The sequence below is a fragment of the Amphibalanus amphitrite genome, unplaced genomic scaffold (genome assembly GCF_019059575.1).
Source record: "Amphibalanus amphitrite isolate SeventyFive unplaced genomic scaffold, NRLGWU_Aamphi_draft 000866F_arrow, whole genome shotgun sequence".
Taxonomy (NCBI): domain Eukaryota; kingdom Metazoa; phylum Arthropoda; class Thecostraca; order Balanomorpha; family Balanidae; genus Amphibalanus; species Amphibalanus amphitrite.
The window spans coordinates 225,841-248,731 of record NW_024882360.1 but is presented as its reverse complement, the minus strand read 5'-3'; the positions used below and the strand labels follow the sequence as shown (position 1 = coordinate 248,731).

General features: G+C 45.3%; 1 protein-coding gene across 3 annotated transcripts in view; it reads left to right on the top strand.

The window, feature by feature from the left end:
- LOC122367398 (dnaJ homolog subfamily C member 8-like) overlaps positions 1-22,891 on the top strand; it is a 155,403-nt gene that overhangs the window by 14,734 nt on the left and 117,778 nt on the right. For all 3 annotated transcript variants that reach the window (XM_043340441.1, XM_043340442.1, XM_043340443.1), the window contains exon 2: positions 2,391-2,466. In XM_043340441.1, coding sequence (XP_043196376.1) covers positions 2,407-2,466 — 60 coding nt within the window. In that variant the 5' untranslated portion in view covers positions 2,391-2,406. The remainder of the gene's footprint in view (positions 1-2,390; positions 2,467-22,891) is intronic.

The following is a 22,891-nucleotide window of genomic DNA, read 5'->3' as shown; positions in this document are numbered from 1 at the left end:
TCGAGACCTCGAACGGCGCCACCATCACCATCAACAAGGAACGTTGCGTCAAAGTGCTGGAGAGGCTCTGGCGCACGCTAGTGACAGATCCGGATATTTCCACCGAGAACATCTGGTTTCAGCAAGACGGGGCACCACCCCACACCTCAAGATTGGCCCTCTCCTGGCTGGAGGACCACTTTGGAGGCCGCGTGATCAGCCAGAAGACCGAGATCCCGTGGCCGGCCCACTCCCCAGATCTGACGCCCCTGGATTTTTATCTGTGGGGCTTCATGAAGACGCAGGTGTACGCCATGAAACCAGAGAGTCTCCCGGAACTAAAGAAGGCGATCCGAAAGGTGGCGCGTGCAATCACGCCTCAGACATGCGCCAAAGCCATCGCTGAGGTTGGAAAGCGCACGGAGCTTTGCATCCTGCGAAATGGAGGCCATCTGGAACACGTGCTGCGATGGGCGTCCAAAGGCGAGGAGGAGTATGGGTGACAGGAGAAACTAAACTTCCTGAACTGGTGACGCATATTGGCCAATACATCTGCTGATATTGTATTCGTTTTGACTTTATGGGCTGTGAAAATGAGAACATATTTTTCTTTCCACCCTCTAAATTAAAGTGTCTCCAATGCACATATAACGAACGACTGAAAGCTTGGGATGTACCTATTTGTATTTTTTTTTTTGTTTCTCACTCACTGATGATGGTGTTAATTAATACACCGAAACCGGTCTAATCATAATGAATTTGATACAATGTCTAATATTAAGGCTGAGCTACACTATGCGTGACCGTCCAGGAAATTACGTGCGTGATCTGCAGATCCGTGATTGCGAGACTCCCTTGACATCGGTTTTTGCGATTTTCCAGAATTTCCGTGAATTATTGTATGCTGATTGCTGACGTAATAATAACAACTAATAAATGGTTCCGCAGCACAATTATTAATTACGTCACTTGGATTCATACGGTGCGCCACCAAGTACGCCAACAACTGTCTCATATCACGCAATCTCGCAGATTCTGCAAAAAAGTTCGTATCTCTGAACTTTATATCGGTACGGAACATCCTGACCGTCCTGACTATCCGGAATTTCCTGTACTGAACGTCCGGGATTTCCTTGACTGAATCTTCGTGACCCCAGTGTAGCCGACCCTGTGTATTTCCTAGCAGCTGAACTTGACCTGCGCACCGATTTTCTGCAAAACCCGCAAACTCGCAGATCACGGACGTAGGATCCCGCATAGTGTAGCTAGACCTTTACGTTTCCTAAAGCAAAAGCTGTCGGGATTATAAATACATAAGCGACTGTTTTCAATATTATGCTTTCGATGTTTTATCTTTTCTATATTTTGTCTTTCGATATATTGTCTTTCGATATTTTGTCTTTCGATATATTGTCTTTCGATATTTTGTCTTTTCGATATTTTGTAACTTCGATATTATGCATTGCTAATCGATATTTTGCTTTCGATATTTCGTCGTTTCGATATTTTACCTTCGATATTTTGCGATTCAATATTTTTCATTTCGATATTTTGTCCGGAACCCAAATCAACTACCTTATTTTTCACTGAAACTAGTCGTAATGATCCATTATACCATAAATGACTTCATTTATGATCAACCTTGACTACCTTGATGTATTGATTGCTATTGGATAACTCTAAGGTCATGTGACGTCATCAAACGTCACCGATTTTTTTTTTTGCTTATAACTCCTTACAGAAAAGAGATACAGTGAATGGTCTCATTGTGTTCAGATCGTGAAGGCGCATGGAATGATATACTTGATGACGTTGAGGTCACGTGACCTGAGGTTAACCTTTGACGTTGACCTTTCAAGATCAACACATCTATGTTTCGATGCTGATTGACGAGAGGATCACGGTGATGATATGTTTTTCTCAGCGTGTCTCATTTGTCCTAGCTTTATTACTTTTTTATAAATTTAGTCCGAACCTTTTGATGGGAAGGATTCACAAGGAGAGAGCCACCGCTAAGCGAAGTTTGTTGCGGTGACCCTGCCCTCTACCCTCTGATCTTGCAATTCCAGTTCTATGGCAGAATTTAGAGTCCAAAGTTTAACGTCCGCACATAGCCGCACACGGCCGGTCCCCTCACTGACCTCACCTGGCTACGGCCTGCCACCAACCGCAACCATACCCGTCAGGAGGCCCATAAATGTCAAGCGCCCGTCGCGCTTCGTACGCGGACTGTTGTAACCGGGAACGCGTGCTCTCACCACGCGGAGTCCAACGCTCTACCAACTGACCTACGGGACCGGCTACGGGATTACTTAAATCATTATTCGTGAAAAACTGTCTATATTTAGCGCCGCTATTTTGACCTACTTTGTTTCCGATCTTGTATCACCTATGAAATGTTTGTTCTGCAGGTCTCCGATTAAAAGTATGGCAACTTCGTCAAGTGCTATTGAATCAGATGCAACATTCAACTCATTTTACTGTGAGGTAAGTGACGCAGGTGATTCTGGTCGACCTGGTTCCCGGACTGGGTAAATGGGTCACTAAAATAGAATAGTTATATTAATAGCACGTGCCAGCTCCGCTTGGCATCACACTTTTTGTGTTGTATCTATGTACGTGGGGCGAATGAAAAGTTTTGAGCCTAACACATTTGCAGGTGAGTGGTGACACAGGTTAATGAAAATTTGGTCACATCTTTTGCCACTAGTTAGATGTGGGAAGGTACACCAAGTTTTGAAGTCCTAGCCAGTGACGTAGCCAGAGATCAGCGAAAGGGGGGCCATGGTGCTCGAGGGGGCGACTTTGTCCCTTGAGAGGGGCGCCATTGTCAGCTAGTGAGGGGCGTCAGTCTAAAATGTAACGTCATTTTTATGATTTATTAGGTGTTGCAAAATACGAGTATAAGAACCAGCATTCGCCGATTTTTCATAAAGTCCGATTAATGTAATTTGCAGCCCGGTGTTTTTTTTTATAAAAAAAACCTTGATCTTGATAAATTTTAAGCATGATATAGGAAGCGAGCTCAGGCTACAAACATTTTATTCTCAAAATACGCATCCATGCGAATTCGAAGCGGTAAAATATACGTTGATCGATAGGCACAATCTATATTATTTGAAAAAAAAAATACAGGCCTACTCACTGATCCAAAGTGACCTGTGGGCTGCAGCCTGTGGTCGACCGGGGTGGCTGTGCTTAGAATCTCAAACCGCACGTATGTAGGATTCACGCTGCGACTCATTGCCTAAATTGGGATCAAGGAAAGACTTGAACAAGACCATGAGATCCACCATGAGATCCCAACTCATTGTCATACCAGCAGCGACTGCAGTCAGAGGCGACCGAACGCTGACATACGTTCTGGATTTTTTTTATCCACAAATCACCTTTACAATTCGATGTCTAGTGCGTGCAGCCCCTACTTGTGGACATGCATGACTGCCTCCAGTGACTGACTGTCACTAGCCTCCAGAGGACAAAAACTCCAAAAATTGCAGTTTTAATTAAAAACATTTTCTGCAATAACTTTTGACTCAAGACAGTGACGACATTTATTTTGCCAGCATCGTCTTCCTCTCGTCGAAACGCGTCGAATGAACTATTCGTTGACCTTGAAAGACCATTTTGAAAATTTGACCTCAGGTCAAGGTCATGACCTGACCGGAAACGGTCATGCTGTATATCAGTCGATCCGTATCGTCGAGTTGAACACATCTGACGTGTTTTCACCGCTCTAGCACGCCTCTATCAAAAGTTATAGCCAAAGAACTGCTGGTGACCGTTCATGACCTGAGATGACCTCAGAGGCACACACAGGTGCATTTTTTACGATTCAGTGTGTTGTGTTTACCTGTGAACCGATGTTTGAGAGGGTTTTGAACCACATTCGTTCAAAAGAGGCGCATTTCAATTTTCTCCAATTGACTCATGATGGAGAGGTTGCAAAATTGACCTGATCTTAGGTCATAGATATCAAAAGTCCGAGATAAACATTTTATACATGTTTTTGTTCTTATCAATCTCTGAAAGTTTGAAAAGTGATCGTTCAGTCGGTGTAGCTATAGCGAGCCTTTAAACTTTTTCTGAGGTAAGGTCACTTGACGTGACCTGACCTTGAACGACCCGGGTCTGAAATTTTCACAAGATGTGTGGAAAAGATGTATGAACAGGTGTACCAAAAAAACGGTGGCACTGCGCGACGCCGTTTTGGAGATATTCGCAAAAAACCTAAGGGGGGGGGGGCGTAAAAATGCCCCCCTCCCCCAGCATGGCGCGGGTTAATGGGAGAAAATTGAAATGATCTTCTTTTGAACGAAAACACCCTCGAACATCTGGGTACAGGTAAATATGACACATGTAATCGGAAAATTTCACTCGTGATGTGACCCCTTTTATGTTACTGAGGTCATATCAGGCCATGGAAGGTCTTCAGTAGTTTTTGGACAATAACTTTTGATAGAGATATGGTAGAGCAACGAAACACCTTATGTAATTATTTTCCTTCTCAACAATACGGATCGACTGATATGCAAAATGACCATTCCCGGTTAGGTGATGACCTTCACCTTTGCACTGTGGGGACTTCGCCCCTCCTAGCACGACTTTACTCCTGCGGCGGTACGCCGCAGTCAGCTGACCGCCGCGGCGCCGGGCAGCGCGGCGCACAGTGGGCCAGGCGCATCAAAAAAGCGGAATTAAGTCGAAAATCAACTTCGGTGAAATTCCTGTAATTATGGGATAGAGTGTTGTAAAAATGTCCAAAGTTTCCGAATAAGCAAGTTTCATTTCCCCAGTGTCAAGGCAGATAATGCTATAACGTCGCAAAGTAGGACTTACCGACTGGAGATGGAAATGGGTGCTGTGTACCATATTCCGTTCCCCCGATTCAAAAGCTCTCAGCGTAAAATCATTAAAGTTATTCCGTACAAAATAGCTTTAAAAAAACAGCCGGTATTTCTGCGCATGTTTCTCGTACTCAAGTTCCCGGGAACTATTTCATGCTTACTAGTAGCGGTGGAGTTTACAGTGCCTGTTCGGAACCGTGGTAGTGCAACGACGCAATGAATTTATATAAGGATATAAAGAAAACGTCACCGAACAACACGAAGATATTTGCTGCCTGACTTTCCTCAAGGTGTATAGCTTGCTGCCCAATGCAAATATTTTGCGCATTTTTGCGCGAAATGGGCAAATAGGGGTTTAACCCTCGCCGGCATAGGCCGTTTTGCATCCCTCGACGGCACAGGGGGATGCGACCCTCCTCGCGTTTGGCCCCTAATTGAGCTAGAGCCTCGCGGAAAAACCATCGTGTAGGTCGTCACGAGACGAAGCCAACGGTACCCGGTTTTAAGGTCATAGGTCAAATGGTGACCTCTGAGGTCAGGTCAATGGCCGAAAGTCGGGACCTGTTAGAACGTCGTATAGTGTGGCTGCTAAGGGGTTTTTCGGGATGCTGATCACGAATATCATGTTAGTTTTGATCACAGATGATGTCTTCATGCATTTAGGCCAGGTCGGGTCAGCTCAGGTCAGGTCAACCAGTATGGGTCCTGCCGGGTATTCGTAGTAGGTGTCAACCCGCCTCTAACAACTTCGTAACATGTTACGAAGGCACCAAAACTACTTCGTAAATGTTCAAATGGTTCCTAAATTCGAATTCAGCTCCAAAAACTAGCTCAGAAACATGTAAAACTCGAAAAAGTGAACCGAGGTCATCGAAGAAGGTAAATGACCTGACCTGACCTTCAGGTGACCTTTACACCCACCCTAATGCATGGGACCAACATCATATCACATGTTTGAACGCTAGAAACCACGAAAAGACTGCAAACGCGCGGCCAATGCGGCATAGTGCCCGCCTGTCCCAGGCATATGTGCAGCGCAGAAATTAAAAAAATGACGTCATAGGTCAATGACCTAGCGTAACCAATCAAATTTGGAAATGGATATCGGATTCGGCTTTAGCATGATATTTTACCCTGTAACGAATCATTTTTGGCACCGCAGCTGTGCTCATTGATTTAATTCCGCTTTTTTGAAGCGCCTGGCCCACTGTGCGGCGGAGCGCTGGGAGCCACGCGACATCATCTGCTTTGATGTCTCGTAGTAGCTGTTTGGGCAAAATTGGGCAAAAGATAAGAGTTGATTCCAATGCAGAATTTTTGGGAGAATATTTTGATATGTGTTTCCACACGTAACCCCTGCGGCGCGCACACTGGTCGGAAACGCCCTCACGAGAGGCCACGGGCGATTCCGGAGTTTCGGATTATTTTTTATATAGATCGATTTGAAATTGATCAAATTATTATACTTAGGCCAAAAAAAACTAATCCGGGTGACCAAAAATAGCTGTAATCAGCCCCCGACGATGGGTTATCCCAGAACTCGGAAACTGACGCGGAGCAAGAGGTTTCTTGAGCTGGATATTCCGAGTCTTATTGCTGATAGACACCAAATTGAAATCCCACATATTATGCATCAAAATGTTCGTTATGTAGTTGCCGACTGGTCAGTGCAAATTTTTTGGTATACTTTTTCCCTAACTAAGATGTACTATAGCTTTTTTATGAAGGCTCTCCTACAGTGATTCTGGAATATAACTGCAAAGTTTAGGTAAGGAAACAACAGGTAGTCCCATCTAGTTCCACTCTGGTTTTTTGTGAGATGAAGTAGGATTTAGATTTACACCAGGGCAACATAAAAGCTAACTGCGCATTTTTGCGCAAAATTTGCCGGAGCCGCTCTTCCTACCCAACTACCGCCCGCCCCGCCCCAGTTTCGGCTCGGCCGCCGCGCCCGGCTTACGCTGACCTGTGTGGCCTGCACGCATCCATGCGTAGTTGACTGGTCATTAAAAACAGATGCGCTTGAGTTTATGAATTTTGTGAAAAGCGCGTTTTATGTATGCATTTATGTATGTATTGACATCAAAAGCCTTCCACATATTGCGTGGCGATTACGGCTTGCATTTAGAGAGCCTTGCTATTGACAACCATCACTCGGCTGAAGAAAGTGGAAATTAAAACCTTCGTGAATATAAGACGCTGCAAATATAGGACACCTGTCACTGACGTCGGGTTACCTTGGGCCGTCTTTTTACATTAGATCACAATTCCGGTATTTAACCCTGGCCGGACCGATTGGTTTTCTACATTGACCGGGGAGGGTTGGTACAACTCCCTCGCCGTTGCGCCTGTAATTGAGCTAGAGCCTCGCGGAAAAAAACACGCTTGTGTGCCGTTATAAGACGCAAAAATTAGGTACAAAATTAGGTACAAAAATGTATGGGAGCAACTTTGCCAAAAATGGTCGCACTGCCGCGATTTTGGCATAATCTTGTTTGTCTAGCTCAGGCGCGTTGAATGCTATACTTGGTGTTCGGGTGAAGTCAACTTAACCCTCGCCGGCACAGGCCATTTTGCGTCCTTCGACGGCACAAGGGGGGGGGGGGTTGGTTGGTACGACCCCCCTCGCGTTTGGCCCCTGATCGAGCTAGAGCTTCGCGAAAAAAAAAACGAGCGTGTTGCCCGTCACGAGAGGAAGCCGATGATACCCAATTTTAAGGTCCTAGGTCATCGGGTGACCTTCCAGGTCAGGTAAATGACCCGAAAACCTGGAAAATCGGGACCTGTTAGAAAGTCGTAAAGTGTGGCTGCTATGTGGTTTTCCGGGGTGCTGATTACTAATATCGTGTTAGTTTTGATCAGAGATGATGTCTTTAAGCATTTAGACCAGGTCGGGTCAGGTCAGGTCAGGTCAACCGGTAGGGGTTGTGACGGGTATTCGTAATACGTGTCAACCGCCTCTGACAGCTTCGTAACATGTTACGAAGGCACCAAAACTGCTTCGTTAATGTTCAAATGGTTGCTAAATTCGAATTCAGCTCCAAAAACTAGCCTAGAAACATGTAAAACTCGAAAAAGTGAACCAAGGTCACCCGAGGTCACCAAAGGTCAATGACCTGACCTGACCTTCAGGTGACCTTGAAACCCACCGTAATGTATGGGAGCAACATCAAATCACATGTTTGAACGTTTGAAACCACGAAAAGCTTGCAAACGCGCGGCTAATGCGAGCCGACATACGCCGAATCGCGATTCCAGCCAAACATGGTCTCGGAAAGAGGTCACAGGTCAAAGGTCATTTGGGTCAGGGTCATGAAATTTTCAGGTTAGGTGTAAAATTGATCAATGCGAGGGTACTGAAAGTTTCGTCACGATCGGCCGCTTTTTACGCGAGTTATTCGCGAAAAAACCTTAGGGGGGTTGCATCCCCCCTGTGCCGGCGAGGGTTAAGGTGTTAACCTCGGGTCAAGGTCAGGTCGGAGCCCCTCAGGTCACGAAAATGGTTGAAGGAGGTCATATCGCATATCATTCGATTCGGCAGGTCTTCCTGAGTCCAATGGTGGCTTTTCCGACTCTCTAGCTCCATCTGATCAGGAGTTATTGACGAAAAACTTACATGGCCTTAGTGACGTCATAGGTAAATGACGTCACGCAAAGTCAACAATGCTGAAGTCAAGTACTGGACCTTGCAAGGAGTGCATGAAACCATTCCCGGTGCCCGAATAGCAACTCCCAATTTCCCTTGTTGACTTAAAGTGGTGCTAGATCCTGTATTATACTCAATTATGACGTCATAACTTAACAGCTTCACGTCATATATTTAGTGCTTGACATCCAAATGATAACTTACATATGACAGAGAAGGTATGCAAAGTTTTATGAAGTTTGCTTCACTAGTTGTGGAATAACAAGCAAAAAACTTTTGCGGAAAGGCCGCTGGCCTCTCGCTGGAGCGTTTCCGACCAGTGTGCGGCGGTACGCCGCACACTGGTCTGCGGTACGCCGCAGTCAGCTGACCGCCGCGGCGCCGGGCAGCGCGGCAGAGCGCTGGGAGCCACACGATATCATCTGCTTTGATGTCTCGTAGTAGCTGTTTGGGCAAAGTTGGGCAAAAGATAAGAGTTGATTCCAATGCAGAATTTTTGGGAGAATATTTTGATATGTGTTTCCACAGGTAACAACGCGTAACTCACTTTGTAAGGCTATGATTTGCCGAGTCAAATCTCCGAGACAAGTGGCATAGAAATATTTTTTGTATTTCATTCAAAAATCAAGATATCTATACCTTTGGATTGTTTTTCGAACTTTTTATGCATATGCTCGTATTTCTCATTAAATACAGATTATAAAAACATGTCGCAACATCGAATTGGTGCTTGATTAAAGGGACCCTCCCACCTTAACATTAGATTTGAGTTGAGATAGCCAAAATGGGGTCCCTGGCTCACAATTACCGGTTTCGGCACTCACAACATCGAGAAATGCCTTAAATCGGAAATATTGAATTTCAAAATTGCAGCATTTTGATTCAGAGGGGCTAATGCTTAGGAATACCCCTCTGAATGTGTGACGTCAGCGCAAATATCCAACGGTTTTTAAATGTTTGACTAAAACGTTTTGTAGCACGCGGTGGTATATGCTATTTGCGCGCAACATCTGCCGCAAACGCCGCACTTCTAAAATAAAGTCGCTAGAAACAGCGGAGATCCCAAAAAAGTAAACAAAAGTAAAAGTCTAATATCTTGAAAACCGGTGAATATTTTTCGGTGAAATTTGGTAGATATTCGTTTTCGCTCTTTCTGAACCGAGCGACATCACTTTCATGCCAATTCATAAACTTTTTTGAAGGTGGGAGGGTCCCTTTAAACGAGTGAGCAGGCGTTCCGTTGTCAAGTAATTTTTCGCCTTATCCTAGGAGCACGGTGCTAGTCAGCGCAACTCTTCACTTTGTGACGCATTTTGATGTACGAGTATAAGTTGGATGATGATGTAAATAATAAACCAAATTATTACAAATGCATTCAAATATATTCAAAAAGACACACAAAGCTTTCGGTTCATGGAACCTTGATCACTGTGCAAATGAGTATACCAATCGCTGTAACCGTCTAAAAATTCTTTGAAATTAATCAGCCGCGTGTTTTCTTCTTCTGCTGGTCTACCACCGATTTTGCTGCCATTGACGACCATGCGATAAATCCGCTCCTACTGTTAAACGTATCACGTGTGATGATGTGGGCTGCTTCCAGGACCTTCCTTGTACCTTTCTTTATATTGTTTTCTAATATCTTCGTACCGTCCCAGTCAGGTAAGTGGTTATACTTTTCTATATGCAGTACTATTGCATTTGATGTTCGGTGAAATTTTACATCGCTTCTGTGTTCCTTCAAACGAACTTCCACCCCTCTTCCCGTCTCCCCAACGTACGTTCTTTGGCACCCTTTGCATGGTATTTCGTAAACTACACTTTTTTCATCACTGGTATCTTTTTTGGTTTCATGGTGCTTGACTAAATCTTGAGTTTTCTTTCCTGTTACTGTAGCTACTTTGATATCTGACTTTTCAAGTGCTCTTACTATGATATCAATATTTTTCGAATTTGGGACCGAAATCCATCTCTTTCTTTTGTTGGCTTTTCTTCTCGTGTCATCTTCGTGTGCTTTGTTCGCACGTTGTTCGTCTCTTCTGTTGGCGTCGTCGCCGTTTGCTTGGTTCGCGCGTCGTTCGTGTCTTCTGTCGGTCTCATCTCCGTGTGCTTGGTTCGTACGTTGCTCGAGTCTTCTGTTGGTGTCATCGTTTTGTGCTTGGTTCGTTTCTTATCTTCTTCGTATCTTCTGTTTTGTTCGTTTCTTCGATTTTTGATTTTTTCGGCTTTTTCTTTTTGTTTGATTAAAAATACTCTGGGATATTTCAGTTTTTCGAACGAAGTATAGATATGATTGAACTCTTCCTGAATGAATTCATCGCTGCAGATTCTTAGCGCTCTGAGAAAGAAACCGAAAACTATTCCGCTTTTCGTCCTTTGACTGTGTGCTGAGTAAAAGTGCACATAATCCTCTTTGTTTGTCGGTTTTCTGTGGACTTTGAATTTGAAGCCTGAGGCTGATTTTACGATGCATGTATCTAAAAACGCCATCTTTTCTTCTTGTTCTTCTTCAACTGTAAATTGTATGTTTGGATGAACAGCATTCAGTTTGTTCAGCGTTTCAGAAATGTCAGTTTCTTTCGGAATGATTGCTAGTACGTCGTCTACGTATCTAAGCCAAGTAGAGTCGTCACCAATAATTTTGAGAAAATGCTGTTCTTCGAGTACTTCCATAAAAAGACATGCTGCTACTGGGCTTAATGGGGACCCCATTGCAAGCCCACTGTGTTGGACGTATTCATTTCCTTTGTATGAAAAGCAGTTGAATTTCATGCATATTTTGACAAGTTCTAGGTAGTCGTTTTTCGGAAGAGGTAGTTCGTCGTCGGCCATGCGTTCGACTACTTTTCCTATCGCCTCTAATGCATCGTCAACTGGGACGTTTGTGAATAAAGACTTAACGTCAAAACTTGCTACCTTTTTGTCACTTACATCTGTCACTTCACTAATTTTGTCCATCATCTCCGACGTGTTCTTGATGTGGGTGTCACTTACGGAACCAAGAGATCTAGAAAGAGGTTTGGCTAGCACTTTGGCTAGCCTGTGAGGTGCGCTTCCGATTCCAGACGTTATAGGTCGCATCGGCATCCCTTCTTTGTGGACTTTTGGTAAGCCTTTCATTTTGGGTAGAGTTGGCGCTTCTTCGAGTAAATGGTACAGTTTCTTTCCTCGTTCTGATTTTTTAAGGATTTTTCTCACATTTTTGTTGAAACTTTCTCCTTGGGTTTTGCCGTGTCCTGGTTTCATCTTTCTGTAGCTTGTTTCATCATCGAGCATTTCTTCCATTTTCTCGTCGTACTTTTTCGTGTCCATGATTATTATTCCCCCTCCTTTGTCCGCTTGTGTCACAACTATGTTTTTATCGTTAGCCAACTCTTTCAAGGCTTTCATGTACCTTCTTGGTAAATAGCTTGGCTCATTGTCTGCTAAGGCCTTGCAACAGGTTAGCACGCCTTGAATGAAGCCCTTATCAGCATCACTTTCGTTGAATTTATAGTTACGTTCAATGTGTTCTGCCAATGTATACCTATCTTTACCAGAATCGAACTTGAGTCCCAGCGCAAGAGCTTCTTTTTCATCGTCTGTGAGTTGTCGGGATGATAAGTTTCGCACAATGTCGATGTTTCCGGCGTCTTTCCATTTGCTGTTCTTGCAGAGATCGTTCAGTTTTCTTTGTAGACGTTTTTGTTGTTCGTTGTTCATTCGTTTCAGCTTCGCTTCGTGTATCTTCGTCAGTCGTATCCCTCTTCTTTGTTCGTTTAAAATATATATATTATCTTTGATTTCAGTGCATGCTTCTTCTAAGTGTTCTGCATAGAACTACCTCTTCCGAAAAACGACTACCTAGAACTTGTCAAAATATGCATGAAATTCAACTGCTTTTCATACAAAGGAAATGAATACGTCCAACACAGTGGGCTTGCAATGGGGTCCCCATTAAGCCCAGTAGCAGCATGTCTTTTTATGGAAGTACTCGAAGAACAGCATTTTCTCAAAATTATTGGTGACGACTCTACTTGGCTTAGATACGTAGACGACGTACTAGCAATCATTCCGAAAGAAACTGACATTTCTGAAACGCTGAACAAACTGAATGCTGTTCATCCAAACATACAATTTACAGTTGAAGAAGAACAAGAAGAAAAGATGGCGTTTTTAGATACATGCATCGTAAAATCAGCCTCAGGCTTCAAATTCAAAGTCCACAGAAAACCGACAAACAAAGAGGATTATGTGCACTTTTACTCAGCACACAGTCAAAGGACGAAAAGCGGAATAGTTATCGGTTTCTTTCTCAGAGCGCTAAGAATCTGCAGCGATGAATTCATTCAGGAAGAGTTCAATCATATCTATACTTCGTTCGAAAAACTGAAATATCCCAGAGGATTTTTAATCAAACAAAAAGAAAAAGCCGAAAAAATCAAAAATCGAAGAAACGAACAAAACAGAAGATACGAAGAAGATAAGAAACGAACCAAGCACAAAACGATGACACCAACAGAAGACTCGAGCAACGTACGAACCAAGCACACGGAGATGAGACCGACAGAAGACACGAACGACGCGCGAACCAAGCAAACGGCGACGACGCCAACAGAAGAGACGAACAACGTGCGAACAAAGCACACGAAGATGACACGAGAAGAAAAGCCAACAAAAGAAAGAGATGGATTTCGGTCCCAAATTCGAAAAATATTGATATCATAGTAAGAGCACTTGAAAAGTCAGATATCAAAGTAGCTACAGTAACAGGAAAGAAAACTCAAGATTTAGTCAAGCACCATGAAACCAAAAAAGATACCAGTGATGAAAAAAGTGTAGTTTACGAAATACCATGCAAAGGGTGCCAAAGAACGTACGTTGGGGAGACGGGAAGAGGGGTGGAAGTTCGTTTGAAGGAACACAGAAGCGATGTAAAATTTCACCGAACATCAAATGCAATAGTACTGCATATAGAAAAGTATAACCACTTACCTGACTGGGACGGTACGAAGATATTAGAAAACAATATAAAGAAAGGTACAAGGAAGGTCCTGGAAGCAGCCCACATCATCACACGTGATACGTTTAACAGTAGGAGCGGATTTATCACATGGTCGTCAATGGCAGCAAAATCGGTGGTAGACCAGCAGAAGAAGAAAACACGCGGCTGATTAATTTCAAAGAATTTTTAGACGGTTACAGCGATTGGTATACTCATTTGCACAGTGATCAAGGTTCCATGAACCGAAAGCTTTGTGTGTCTTTTTGAATATATTTGAATGCATTTGTAATAATTTGGTTTATTATTTACATCATCATCCAACCTGTCATGGATACTCAACAAGTACGAGTATAAGTCATCATCTTTAAAGCGATTTAACCCTCGCCGGCCGAGGGGGGGGGGGCGGGTGCCGCCCCCCCATAGGGTTTTTTCGCGATAGCTCCGAACACGCTGGCGATAGAGAGCTGAAACTTGGCATACCTGACCTTTGATCCAAGCCGCATCTTTTGACACCAACCGCATTTTTGGGTCAGGTCAGATCACTGACCTATGACGTCATAAGTGAACCTCTGCACGGTCTTCAGATGTCGCAACTTCGCAACGCCCTCACTGCCAGAGGAGATGTCACAGGGAAATGAAACTTGCAGGATCTAGTATCCATTATGAGTCTCACAACCTGTATATCTCGGATTTTTTCCTAAAGGTCATATGAGGTCAGGTCATTTTCGTGACCTCACCATTATAAGTCAATGGGGAAAAGTGAAAACTGCTATTCTGGCGCCGGGAACGATCTCCAACTATCTCAAGCACACAGAATCGTGATTTGATGCACTCCTTGCAAGGTTAGATGCGTCACTTTTGCAATGTTGACCTTGCGTGACGTCATTTATGACGTCATCAAGGTCATATTAGTTTTTCGTCAATAACTCTTGATCAAATTGAGCTAACGAGTCGAGAAAGCCACCAATGGACTCAGGAAGACCTGCCGAATCGAATGATATGCGACATGACCCCTTTCGACCAACTTCGTGACCTGGGGGTGCTGACCTGACCTGACCCGGACAAAAAGTATATCATTCGACGCGCCTGAGCGAGGCGAACACGATACTGCCAAAATCGCGGCTCTGCGGCCGTTTTTTGCGAAGTTATTCACCAAAATTGAACCGTACCCTGGGGCACTTGACCTGACCTCAGAGGTCACCGGTTGACCTAGGACCTTAAAATCGGGTACCAATCTCTGCGTCTCGTAACGGCGCACACGCTCGTTTTTTCCGCGACGCGCTAGCTCCACCAGGGGCGAAACGGCGAGGGGGGGTCGTACCCGCCCCCCCCCCCCCCTCGGCCGGCGCGTATGTAGAAAACCAATAGGTCCGGCGAGGGTTAAGGTCGGATACGGATACACTGGACAATTCTGCATAGAAAGCATATAAAGAAAGTGGAAATCAAAATACTCGTATTTGCCACTTATGTCGTGCTAGGATCGCAAAAGTCCCCACGGTGCTTTGGTCAAATTATCAAAATGCCCTTTTAATTACGCAGCGAGCGAAGCGAGCGTAGTCTTTCCTTAGATTAACGGAAATTTCTGAGTATGAGCGGCCGGCCGGCCGGCCGTGCAGACGCTTTTGCGAGGCTTATATCTCAGCAACCGCTTGACCGATTTACACGCGGTAATTTTTGTAGGGTAACTTCATTCCTTCTACCGAGTATTGGACTTTTCCCGATGCATGTGGGTGACCCCTTATGCACGTGCCACGTGCAAAACGAAGAGGTGTCAGTTTTGTAATTGTTGCAATATCTCGGTAACTACTTGGCCGATTGCGCTGAAAGTTGGCATGTAGGTAGGCACCCGCTAGGCACTGCATATCCATGTGCCAGAGTTGGGGTGCTGCTGCACGTGCGCTCGCGCAGGGGTCGTTTCCAGATCTCGAGAACGGGTGGACCGATGGCGCTCAAATTTGGTACACGGCTAGGGACCAGTTAGTAGGGTGCCGTGCACAAGTCAGTTGGGACCCATTTTGCACGTGCGCACGTGCAGGGTGCCGCTCCCAGATCTCGAGAACGGCTGGGCCGATTGTGCTCAAATTTGACACATCGCTAGAAACCGGTCAGTAGGGTGCCGTGCACAAGTCAGTTGGAGGTACCCCCTCGAAATTTCGCACGTACAAGACTCACCCCCTCGCTCGCTTCGTTAGTCGCCCCAAAAGGCGCTATACTGGTGTCAAATACTAATTCATAATATAAGAATAACCAGTAACCTCATAATACAAATCAGAAATAGGAGCCAAAAAGTTATATTTAAAGTTATCGAATATTTCGCTCCTGGAGCTTCGTCAGCGATAATTACAGAAAAACATATTATTATTATTCTTATAATAATAATAATTCTTGCCGGAACACGGAACACGGAACACGATGCCGGTTAAACTAATCTCGTGCAGGTCTGAGTCAAAAGGTATTACAGATAAACGTCCTCCGCGAAAACGTATATTTTGAGGCTAAAACATTTACATTAGGTCAAATCTGAGATAATTAATAAGAAAGAGCTATCGAATGCGCTTTGCTGCGGGGCTGTAGCTCAATCTCTTTCTTTCTGACTTACGCGCCGCTTTGTCGAAAAATGTCAAAATCGGCGAAATTTGGTTTTCGGTTGTCTCTGGTGACCGGACCTTCGACCAGTTCGACCTAACCTTAAAAATGGTTTAGGTAGTTTTGCAAAAGTTTTTGACGCTCTTTCGAACGCCGCCTATTGCGGGTCTCAACGTGGCCCACAAGCTGAGTTAGAAGTGGGTGTTAGTCTCGGATGCATCCGAGACAACGCCCCTTGAGACTACAGTCGCCCCACCCAAGCTCAAGGCGCCCTCTAGAGCGTCCGGCGTCCTGCTGAAGGCAACAGTGGCCCCATCCATGCCCAATGGCGCCCCTCAAGAGCCACTGGCGCCCACCGGAACCGGGACTTCATTCGCCCCATCCTAGATCAATGGCGCCACTCTGAAACCACTGGTGTCCCTCTGAAAATAACAGTCGGACCATCCGAGGTCAATGGCGCCCCTTCAGAGCTTCCGACGCCCTACTGAAGGCAGCAGTGACCCCATCCAAGCATCACACCCCTCTAGATCACCCGGTGGCCTTCTGAAGATCACATTCGTCCTATCCGAGTTCGTTGACGCTCTCCAGTAGTCACTGGCGCCCATCTGAATGGAGACTTCAGTCGCCCCGCCCCATTCGAGATCTTAGCGCTCCCCCCTCAGAAACCACTGACGCCAGGTAATAATTTGACAGTGGGGCACTCTCATCGACACCAAGGGCCCTTTTGAAGATGCAGCAGCCAGGCGGCGCCGAGCTGGGCTAGGATGTGCCAAGCGTTTCTTATAAGGCAGTTTCGTTAGTGCCACCCCTCGTTGCGATACCGCCCCTTCACCGTACAATGCCACCCCTCAATGCAAGTGGTGCGTCTCAGCACAGTGCCGCCCATTATTGCGATACCACCCCCGCCTAGCAGTGTGGTGCCGCCTCCAGCGTATGCGTTTTTTTTATTGAACCTGCTGGGGTGCTGGGGTCAAAATCATATTCGCCCTATCCGGATGGGGCGAATATGATTTTCAGAGGGGCGCCGGGTACGAAGGGCGCCATTGGTTTCAGAGAGTTGCCATCGGTCTTCAGAGGGGGCAGCTGTGATCTCCGTTTAGATGGGCGCCAGTGACTTTTGAGGGGCGCCAGCGACCTCGGATGAGGACGACTGTGATCTTCAGAAGCGCACCGGACGCTCTGGAGGGGCGTCATTGGGCTTGAATGGGGCGACTTCAGTCTCAGGGGGGGGGGGGGCGCTAGTGGCTCTCTTGAGGGCGCTATTGATCTTGGATAGGGCGACTGTGATCTTGAGAAGAATGCAGGTGCTTTAAAGGGGCGCCAGTGGTTTCAGGGGGCGCCATCGATCTTGGATGGGGCCGAATGGGACAACTGTGAACTTAAGAGGGGCGCCATCAACCTTTAATGGGGCGACTGTTCCGTTCAGGTGGGTGCCAGCGGCTCTTCAGGGGCGTCATCGACCCTGGGGGTTCGGAATATTCTAGTTTCCGGAGGGGCGCCCTTCAATATTGGGGGGCTCAGGTCCTATTTGGGGGTGCCCTGGAGGACATAGAGGTGTATATAAAAAACGACAATGTATTCAAATACACAATTAAAAACAGAGCTTTCGGTAACAAATACCTTGATCACTGTGTGTAATACCTTGATCACACAAATATCTTGATACCTTGATCAAGGTATTTGTGTGATTTATTGATACCTACAAATACCTTGATCACACAGTGATTAAGGTATTTGTTACCGAAAGCTCTGTTTTTAATTGTGTATTTGAATACAGGGTGGGGCAGAAAGATTTACCTGTTTGTTTTCAGTCCATTACTTAAAAAGTTATGAACGGATTTTGATAAAATTTTGCATGCAGCTTCTCAACTGACTCATGTATCATCTTTAAGATCGTTTTTACATTTTGTAATAGTTGTTGGTGAGCTATGGCGAAGATGACCAAGTGAGCCCAAATTGCGGCGCTGAAGTAGGCTGGCCACAGCTCCCGAAGCGTTGCCAAACAGCTCGGTGTTGCCGTAAAAACTGTTTGCAGTGTAATTAAATGACTTAAAAATACAGTGTTAGTGTCGTCGAAGTACATGCCAGGCAGAACAAGGGATTTCCGCTTCAAAAAGCTGGTTAATATCGTGCACAAGAAGGTGTTTCAATTCCTAGGCGAAGCATGCGCAAACTGCCAAGGGAACTCGTTGTTTAACCCAGAACCGCCAAGAGAATCATAAACGACGGCTTAGGCTTCATGTCATACAGGATGCAACGTCGACACCTAATTTCGGCGGCATCCAGGGAAAACCGGCTACACAGGATCCAAAAGACATTGGAGGAGATCAGGAGCGCCAGTAACAAGGCATTCTGCTGGTCCAATGACAACATGTTCATGCCTGAGCCCCAGAGACACTCCCAAAGCGTCAAAATTTTGGCAGATGGTCCATCCAGCATTGATCCTGCTATTCGCACCATTTTTTGTTGCTTGAAGCCTGCTGGTGTCATGGTTTGGGCTACCGTCGCATCCGACGGCTCAAAAGGAGCCTTGGTCTTCATCAAGGAGGCTGTCAAAGTGAATTCAGAGGTTCAAGTTCATCTGCTGGAGGAACATGCTTTGTCTTGGGTCACTCAGTCGTTCTGAGACGGATACGTCTTCGTCCAGGACGGTGCGCCGCCGCAAACGGCCAACATCGCTCAACCGTGGTGGAAGACCCACATGCCTGGGTTCTGGGACAAAGACATTCGGCCATCATCGAGTCCAGACCTGAACCCGATGGACTTCGCAATCTGGGCCATCTTAGAGAGGAGGGTGTGTGCAGCGCCACACAGCAGAATCGCCGCCCTGAAGCTGGTCCTCGAGACGGCACCGTCGAATCTTGGCGGGGACACAGTGCGGCGCTCGTGCCCCTCCGCAGAGGGACGGTTCGAAGCAGTGGTGAAGGACAAAGGTGACCATATTGAGTCATTATGCCGTCGCTGAGATGTGTACATTTTACTGCATATATGTGCCAGAAATCAATTTGATATCTTTGCTCGGGGCCGAAATATTTAAGAAAATCAAGAGGTAAATCTTTCTGCCCCACCCTGTACATTGTCGTTTTTTATATATATCTGTCATGGATAACACACATAGAGGTGTCCAGGCACCCCCAAAGAGATATTGAGTTCGATCCCTGCCTGCACATCACTTTTTAATTTTTTCCTCTGTAATACAGCATCAGCTTAGTCGGCGCTAATTGGGGCGCCATCTGGGCGGCTGGGCGGAAAGGGGGGCCATGGCCCCCATGGCCCCCCCCCCCCTGAATACGCCACTGGTACTCCTAGCCCTTCGTGTTTCCTTTTTAGAGCCCGTTAAAGTGAAGGAGATTGCCCGTTCGGTGAAAATGGAGAAGATCGAGAGCCGAGCTGTTATAAAGCATTTCGAATTGAAAGACATGCCTTCATCTGAAATAAAAAAGGATCTCAACTTGAACTTATTGGTTGTGACCCAGCATATTGCACTGATAACCCGCGCCTGGCCGGTGCTCCGAGATTCCGCGCCGGGCCGGGGGGAATCTGAACACCCCCTTCTAACTCGGCTCCTGGGCCACGTAGCGACACGCGGTAAGCGGCAATCGAAAGAACGTCCAAAATAAGGACGAAAACACTTCGGTCATTTTTGGGGTCAGGTCAAAGGTCAGGTCACCAGAGGTAAAATGTTGACTATTTCAACATTTTGGAAACTGCCGACGGCTATCTCGGGAACCGATAGAGCTACAGCGCCGCGGAAAAGCGCATTCGATAGCCCTTTTACAGACCTTTCTGAGTAATGTTCTCAGATTTGACCTCAGGTCAACGGTTTAGCCTCCAGAGGGCAAAAACTCCAAAAAGAGCCGTTTTTACGAAAAGCGTTTTTTCGGCAATAACTTTTGACTCAAAAGAGCCATGACATTACTTTTGCCAGCATCGTGTTCCTCTCGTCGAGACGCGTCAAATGAACTGTAATTTGACCTTGAAAGGTCAATTTGAAAATTTGACCTCGGGTCAAGGTCATGACCTGACCGGAAAAGGTCATGTTGCATATCAGTCGATCCGCAACGTCGAGCCGAACACATCTAAGGCGTTTTCAGCGCTCTAGCACGCTTCTATCATAAGTTATTAGCGAAAAACTGTTAGATTCTGTTCGTGACCTGAGATGACCTCGGGGACATAACGAGGGGTCACAGTTGCCATTTTCTGGTTCAGTATGTCAATTTTACCTACATCTCGATGTTTGAGAGTGTCTTGAATAGCGTTCGTGCAAAACAGACGCTTTTCAATTTTCTCCCATTGACTTATAATGGAGAGGCCGCAAAATTGACCTGACCTTAGGTCACCGACATCAAAATTCCGAGATATACATTTTATAGATAATGTTGCTCTTATCAATCGCTGAAATTTTCAAGGCAATCGATCAATCGGTGTAGCTATGACGAGCATTCTTATTTTTTCCGAGGTGAGGTCACTTGGCGTGACCTGCTGACCTGACCTAAGGCGACCTGGGTCTGAAATTTTCACAACATGTGCGGAAAAGATGCACGAACAGATGTGCCAAACGTCATTTTTGAGATATCTGCGAAAAACTGCAGGGTGTGTGTGTGTTCAAACACCCCTCCCCCGTCCCGGCGCGTGTTAACCCGCGCCCCGTAGGGGGGGGGGGGCGAAACGCCCCCCTGTCCTTTTTCGTCGAATTCTCCTTAACGGTTGGTGATATGGCCACCAAACTTTCAGGACCCCTCCTGGAATCAATTTTACACATTTTGACCAAAAATATTTCCAGAGGCTATGATAGGTTGGCCACAAATGACGTCAGAATGACGTCATGTTCTGCCATTTTCGACCGAAAAAAGACCTTCGCGAGAAGAGCTGTCAGGCCTACAGCTTTGAAGATACAGAAAAATGATCGAGACATAAAAGGTGTAGAATTGACATGGCTACACAACTGCATTCTCGGATTTTTGAAATTTATGAGTTTTGACCCCCAAAAATCAAAAAAGTAATTTTTTGGATATATTAGCCAACAAATCCAAAACGTTTTTTTGAGTTTCGAAAAACCGGAATATATGTGATAGTACCTACCTTCCTCTATCTACATACCGTAAAGTGGGGCTATTTGAAACGGATTTTACTGTTTTTGGCCTCTCCCTTCAAAACGGTTGATATTTCCTATAGCATGTAAATTGCAAAAACGTAGTTCTCTGTAACCGCTTTCAGATGGGTCAATTTTGGTTCAGCTAGAAACCATAAATAAAGTTTTTTTCTAATTGAAGCCTGTTTCAAATAGCCCCATAGTGTGGAGCTATTTGAGACAGTTTTAGTTGCAAGGATATTGAAGAAAATTGGTCAAGCTAGGGATAATTCTTTTAATGCCATGCGATTGGAAATTAAATTTTGATACTTCTGGCAAAAATCATTTCTTTCAACTACAGTTATGTAACCCTTATAATCATTTTTTTTTCGTTTTTCGTTGGACACAGCATTTCGGTCTGTTAAAAAATTGCATTACTTTATGCTAAGACTGTCATAATATGATGTGATCCTAAGCTCTAAAAATCACAGGATGATTATCTAGGACTATTTTAAAGTAAACGACAGAGAAATTTTCAAATAAAGTTGTTGTGTTTATATCTGGCGGCGTAAAACATATAGGCCGAAAGTTGGTGGGGCTATTTGAGACAGGCTCGCTACTGCATTAAACGAACCGTAATGCATTGAAAAAGGGAAAGCAGTTTCCAAAATGGTTGAATGAATGATACGCGTGATCGATTGTTCCATTGCACATCAACGTATGAAGAAATAAAAGAAAAAGGTCAAACGGTTTTATTTTATGCCGATTTTCCTAGATCACTGCATGTTGTATCGAATGGCCGGTTACCGCACTGCGTTAATTATGTTTAGTATATGACTGAAGATCGTTTTTCCATTGGAGCACGTGTTGAGGATGAAAGCGTTTCTAACAGGTTTGTTAGTGCACGGATATGACAGGTCAATGTCCTATGACCTACAGTCAACGCCGTGCAATTTCATTTTTCATCTATTTTATTGTCTATTGGCTCTTTTTGCCTATTCTATGGCTTGTTTATTTATGTATGTATATTCAAATGTGTTTTTCTCTCTATCTCTGGTGTTCGGACAAAATCAATATCAGTTTCAGAGCCACCCAATTAAATACCAGCAGTGAACAGTCAACATGTATTGCAGACTTAGCAATGACCCAAAACAGTCATCAATACATGTACATATTACATATTCGGCAGTATTGTCTGCCGTGCGTCCATCACATTGACGTGTGCATGCCCTCCAGGGTAGCTCATACGCTCTCCTTGCTCGTCATGTTGAAGTGTATGTTGAATGTACAGCTGTGGAACTCTGTGCCGACCACAGCACCACGACTGATGCTCGCGAGATCCGCCGTGCTTGTGACCGTGAATGACGCACCGCTCTGTACGTCGCTGCTGACCTCGGCTACACTGGCTTTGTGATCTTGACGATGCTTATCACTGGAGAAGTCTGCATTTTCAGTTACGGTCCTTGCCATCTTCCGTTGGACGGTGTCGCATGCCTCAGAGTAGCTAGTGAGACTGTTTACTGACTTATGCCCTGTGAGCTGAGTCACATAGCTTTCAGGACACCCACCATCAAGGAGCCGTTTGATCGCAGTCTTCCGGGCGCTGTGGTTTACGATTTTTTTTTTTTGTCTGTTATCTCAGCTATTTTTGCTGCAGAGCTGAGTAAGCCCCCAAGAGAGTTGGCTCCCAGCGGAGCGTTTTTTTTTTCGGTTCAAAAACGCTCCGCTGGGAGCCAACTCTCTTCTTGATGGTGGGTGTCCTGAAAGCTATGTGACTC